This window comes from Calidris pugnax, unplaced genomic scaffold, assembly GCF_001431845.1.
Source record: "Calidris pugnax isolate Ruff unplaced genomic scaffold, ASM143184v1 scaffold31, whole genome shotgun sequence".
In the NCBI taxonomy this organism is placed as follows: Eukaryota; Metazoa; Chordata; class Aves; order Charadriiformes; family Scolopacidae; genus Calidris; species Calidris pugnax.
This window is the reverse complement of record NW_015090786.1, coordinates 9,577,110-9,583,109: the sequence shown is the minus strand read 5'-3', so window position 1 is coordinate 9,583,109 and position 6,000 is coordinate 9,577,110. Positions and strand designations below refer to the sequence as shown.

Here is a 6,000-nt window from a genome sequence, read left to right as displayed (position 1 = left end):
TTTTTTTTTTTTTTTTTTTTTTTTTTTGGGGAAGAGTGTACAAATGGATATAAGAAGCTTGCAGATAAAGTAAAACTCTTCATTTTATGTCTGTAAAATACATTGATAAAATTCTGTCCAGAGGAGTAGTAATTGTTTATACTTACAAACAAATGCTCATTAAAAAACTTGCATTCTAAGTCATCCAAAGACTGGGTTGATTGACTTCTAAGCCAGTGGTTTAATAAATATCAGTAAGAAAACAGTTATTTTTGGCTATTAGAAAGAATGTCTCTTCCTAGAAATACTTTTAAATGAACTTACACAAGAAAGACACTCATTTTAATAATCACCTGTACCTTTTTTGTTCTTAGGATAATGAGAGGCTTAATAATGGCACTGTTCAACGCAAGCTGAAGTATGAGGTAGGTCATAATTTGTCAGAATGAATTGGTTGTCTTAAATTATGGCACGGCCTGTAATTAAATTTCTTAATGTTTAGCTGCATAATTAGAACTTTGAATTCACAGCAAGATTAATGGCTAATCGAGACAGCAGTGTATTTTGCCAGCTGGAATTAAAGTGATTTTTTTTTTTTCAGATTGGGCATAGCTTTTTCCTGTTTCTTCCTTGTTTTGTCATGATTCTTCATTTGGAACAGTATCCCTTTCCTGATTTTTTAGAGGATAGAAGTATTTAATGAGGAGAGATTGTCCGAATTCAGAATATCACTTCCTATTTGTGACTCACAAGGAACTCACTGCTGTAAGGGGTGTCTATAATATTAGCAGCAGCATCAGGCACATTTGCCTTTGTCATGAAGGATTTGTACATGTATTTTTAAGCTGAGGCTCCCACTGTGTCTGGTTGCCTGACTATTGCTTTAAACATAGTTATTTACTTGTCTTGGTGAATAAATCCTAAACACCTTTATGGATTTAAACCTTAATAATAGGAGGGCTGCAACATCTCCAATTTGGACTTTTTTGGACTTTTGCACTGGTGTTTTTAAATTGTGTTGGAATTTTTACACTATCTCTTGATAGTATAGGATTTTTATTTTGTGCATGTGTCAAAAAATAATAAAGGGCTTAAAATTTTTGCATCACCCTTTGATGTTCCTGATGTTTTCATGTAGAGCAAATGCAAAGGAAGTGAAATGGATACTGTACAAAGGAAAAGTGGACGAGGAAGATCAACTGTTCCTGAATCAGACCTCAATCAGTTCTGTTGGATTCTCTCTCTCTAATTTTGAGAGATTGTACAATGATTGTACCAATTTAGAATGATTGTACAAACCTAATCAAAACCAATCCTCAATTTAAGAAATGTTCAAATCAGAAGATTTTTTTTTTTAAAAAAGATGTTTCTATTTTCTTCTTTTAAAATTTTTAACAGAAAAGTCAACAGTTGCAGCCACACTATGGCTTTCCATTTATGTCTAACGATGACAATTGTGCTTCTGAGTTGTGTGGAGAAAACACAGGAGTAAGAGACCATAAAAGACAGAAGGAATATACGGAGATGTGGGATTTATTTTCCAGTTCTGGAAGAATCTCCTCCCCTTTCACATCAGAGAAGGCATTTGAGAATGAAAAGAGTAATTCAGACCAGGAGAGCTTTGCTTGTCATTGTGACATTGAAAGTAGTTTAATTCACTCCAAAAATACTAATACTTTAAAGAGTAAGAATGTTCCTTATCAGAATGTTTTATCTACTTCTTTACAAAATCATGACTTAAACGGTGTGGCTTCTTCACTCTGCAAGGTTGAAAATTTCAATCATTTTGACGATAAAATAATGACTTCTCAGGACTGTGACAGCTCAAGAACTGAATCTGATTGTTCCCACTTGAAACAGCTGTCTCCTGTAGGATCCTTAATGGGTGCTAATGAGCAGCCTGGCTTTAACAACATATCGTGCCGTCTCTTTTCTCAGTCTAATGTGCATTCTGAAATAATAACTTGTGAAGAAAACAGCCCATTTAAAACAGTGCACCCCACAATCGAAGACCAGTCTAGTAATTCTCAGTTTCCAACACAAAAAGCCTCTGGTTTGATTTCTTTTAAGTCAATAGCTTCTCATCTTGATGTGAGCCCAGAGCACATCTATGGTTTGGGATATCTTTTCAGTAAGCTTTCATGTCTTTACAAAGACGCCAGTAGTCAGCTGCTCAACAGCACGGCGGTTTCTAAACAAATTAAGGAGTTGGGAAGTTTGTGTGACAGAAGCGAGAGGTGCACACAGGCAGTATCATTAATAAAAAATCTGCCGTTTATAAGAAACTTGCAAGTAAATGTATTCTTCAAGTCGGACACGAATCACGACGTGTGCCACTCTACTGATGATGCCAAAGATCATACTGAAAACATCATTCAGCCTGAATCCCCTGTGCAAGAGGCTACCACGATGTGTGTAAGCACAGAAATCTCCGATGCCTGTGCGAGAAAGCCCTCCGAAGGCTTTGCAGGCTGCTGTAAAGACCAAGAGCTGGAAAACAGTCTTGTGTTAAGACAGAATTTTGTGCATTTTCCTGATGTCTTTTTGAAGCTTCAGGTCTGTTCTTTGGAAAAAGTGTTGGAATCTTTGACCTGTGCCTTACCTCAAATTTCTGTTAGAATGGGAGAGTTGAAAGGTATCTATTGGCTCGCTGTTGGCAATTGCAAAAAGCCTGATCCAGAGCCTGCTTGCTTGCTGTTGTTCAGCTCCGTTCTGTATGTTGTTGTTTCGTCAGTCGAACAAGATGTCTGCCAGAGTTCCTTGGCAATGTTTCTTGAGGTTCCCATGGTCACTGTAAAAGAGATTCAAGTTGGCTTCGCTGGACAGAATATTAGTCTCCTGCGTTCTGCTGAAGATGATACACTCACAATATTTACGTACAACAAACACTTCACTCAAAGAATTTGCCATGATATAGTGAGCATTTTGATTTCTGCAACGGATGATGCCGTTTATTTAAATCACCAGCTCTTAAAAGAGGATTTGATGCAGATTTCACTTGACTGGACATCAGAAATAAACGACTTAGTTTTTTCAAATGGAGTACGGTTGTCCTGTAAATTTAGAACTGAATTAGTTGATCTGGTTTACTTACTCCATGAAAATATGGGAAGTATTAAACCATCATTAGGTGATGTTCATGTACTGCTATATACCTCAGTGAAAGTAGATTGTGCTAAGCAGACGGTGCATAGAGCTCTCGTTCTTACAACTACTCATATAGGGCTCTTAAGAGAAAATAACGTCTTTTATCCTGCGCCCAACTTTCAGGATGCTTCATGCCAGCGATCACAATCTGACAGCCTTCAGTTGTACAGTTTGCATGATATCCGATGTGTAGTTTTGCCAGACAAAGAGAATTCCACAAAAATTGAGCTTGTGTTTTCTAGAAGGAACAAGGTTGGATCTGATTCAGGAATTGGTTTTTCTAAATACTGTGAAAAAGAAATAAATACTCAACTGACAGTCATCCCATCAATTCCTCAAAGCAGTGTGCATGTCCCTTCGGAAATCTGGAAATTAACATTCAGTTCAAGTGAAGAAGCCATTTGGCTAATTATGCATCTGACTAGGTGTTGAAATCCAAATACGTTTAGATACATCCAAAATAAGAGGCTAATGAATATTGATAAAATCCTCTTTTTTTTTTTTTTTTTTTTTTTAAATATCTTTAGTCAAATCTTAGCCTGACCTGTACAGAAGAGAGTTGAAGGGAGGAGCAGCTTGCTGACAATATTCACTTTTTTTAGTGTTGCTGTTAATTTCCGTAATGTGTCCAAGGATTCAGATTACGTTCGGGGTTCAATGCTCCATGTATTGTTCAAATACAGCAGATGGAGTGTCTCTAACCCCAAGAACTTGTTGGTGCCTTTTGAAACAATGAAGAAAAGAATACTGAGAAACTAGAGAGGATAATAAGCAATTATTTTTTTTCTTCAGCTTAAAATCCTTTTTTTTTTTTTTTTTTTTTTTTTAAATCTATCAATGAGCAAAAGAGTCCTTTGAGCTTCTAAGCTCATGTAATACCGCAGGGTGTGTACACACATCGTAGCAAAAATCATTATTACTTGAGTGCTTACTCTTTGTGGGTCTCTAATATGTTGTACATACATCTACTTGGGAAGGTTAGGAAAGTGCATGTTTCTATCTTAAGTGGTAGGTGGATCAAAACTGTAATTACAGCTGTGTCTTCTGATTTTTGTTTTGGCTGTTGTTTCTGGCTCCCTCCATCTCCTATCCATCTTCATTAATGTCTTCTCCCTCCCTCCTTGATTGCTTTTCCTCAATCTTTCTGAACATCTAGTTTTTCATGTTTCTCATCTGTTTCATGCCCTTGATCTCAGTATTTCAAAACATCTGCAATATTTTTTTTTGTCCGAACTGTGTGTTTAGGTTCCCATGGTACATTCACTGTACGGTTTTAACGCTAAGGATGTTCATAGCTTTTATACTTAGAATTTTGGGAAGAATATTATTGACAATTCTCTTCTGCTTCTGAGTTTTGCATTGAGGATTATTGCACTCTTGCATTAAAGTTTGTCACACGTGCAAGAGGAGTTGTGTTTGCCTTATTCTAAGTTGTGTTTGCTGAGGTTACTGGGGATTGATGGATTGGCCCTATCTCTTTTCTCCTGGGTTTACCCTCTTTTCCTAGAGCTAAGAGATGTAGGCTACGTGAAAGCAGTGCAACAGAACAAGAAAAATGCAGAGAACATCTAATACTCTTTTTAGATTTTCCTCTCCCCTCCTTTTGCAGGGAAGAAATAAATGGCTTTAAGTCATCCCTATTTATTTTGTCAAAATAGTGAACTTGGTTTCCCCCACGACAGAAAAAGTCTTTACGTTCCCCTGATGAGTGTGTTTAAGGAAAATGTGATGTGAAAATTAACCTGATTAAATGGTGTAAACTGGTGTTGGGTTTGCTTTAAATAGCATTTTGGCCTTTGGTAATGCTACTATACCTGTGGTAAGACTAAGCTTTTTGGGGTTTGTGATCTACATCCATGTTTCTCATGCTGTTAAATGGATAGTCAGCAGCTGGGGATACTGCCTGAAGGGGAGGAGTAAGTTTAAAGTTCTTTCCATGTAATGTGCCTGGTCTTCTGCTTGCTTACTAATGGGGTTGTTGATGCTGCGAGATTGCATCTCTTACAGTCTCTTTAATATTACATTCCAAGAAATAATGGAACTATTGAACATTACTAAAAGGCTTCCATTAGTTGAAACTTCCCTTTAGCTTAGTAGAAGGTTATTCTTTACCTATTATCCCTGTCAAATGTTCACATAATGAGCTGTTGTCTTCCATCTTTTGTTTCTTCCCTTGTAGAGGGAGCTAAATACTTTTAATCTTGTTGCTTGAATGTGCCATCTGCCTTGCTCAAGGAAGATGGTCCCTGGCAGAAAATCAGTGGTATCTAATCTGAAATTCTAAATTCTGTAAGCATATTTGCAGTAGAGGTGCAATCTTCTACTAGACAGAGTTAGACTTCAGTCTCTCCACTACTATAAGAACATTTCCCATTTGTTCTTGCCATATGTTAAGGCAGGCTAATGTAATTCACGTGGGATTTAAAAAGAAATAACTTGCATTGGACGGGGAAGTTGTGTCTGGAAGGATGAACCCTGGTTTGGATAGGGAATTAAGGTGTTGGGGTTTTTATATCATAGCAAAACTTTTTACTACCTTAAGGAAGTGCAAAGATGAGCAAAATGTATCACGCTATTTTAAGGTAAGGTTTGTGGTTTTTAACAGAAAAAAAATATACACAAATATTTCACAGAATGTGGAGAAGACAGAGTAGTTATGAGTTGGAGTGTAGCCTTGTGTCAGTCCAGTTCAAGAGTGGCTTCCCCATTGACATCAGTAATGCATTTCTTCCGAAAGTTAACATTGAGTGGCACAATCTGGAAGGACTGTCTTAATCAAAGCTGTTAAATGACAGCAATTTCTGCAAGTAATGACTTTTCAGATTGTACCCCAAAGTTAAATGTTTGTGCATGTTGTGTTCCAGATAACATGTT

The 6,000-nt window shown here is 37.0% G+C and overlaps 1 protein-coding gene across 5 annotated transcripts in view; it reads left to right on the top strand.

Annotated features, from left to right (window-relative positions):
• The window catches only part of KIF16B (kinesin family member 16B), a 140,139-nt gene that overhangs the window by 85,807 nt on the left and 48,332 nt on the right, over positions 1-6,000 (top strand). For 3 of the 5 annotated variants that reach the window (XM_014966428.1, XM_014966427.1, XM_014966429.1), the window contains one exon: positions 354-404. In XM_014966428.1, coding sequence (XP_014821914.1) covers positions 354-404 — 51 coding nt within the window. Of the gene's footprint in view, positions 1-353; positions 405-1,377; positions 3,578-6,000 lie in introns of those variants that run through there. The other 2 variants (XM_014966426.1, XM_014966425.1) reach the window with 1 other exon arrangement.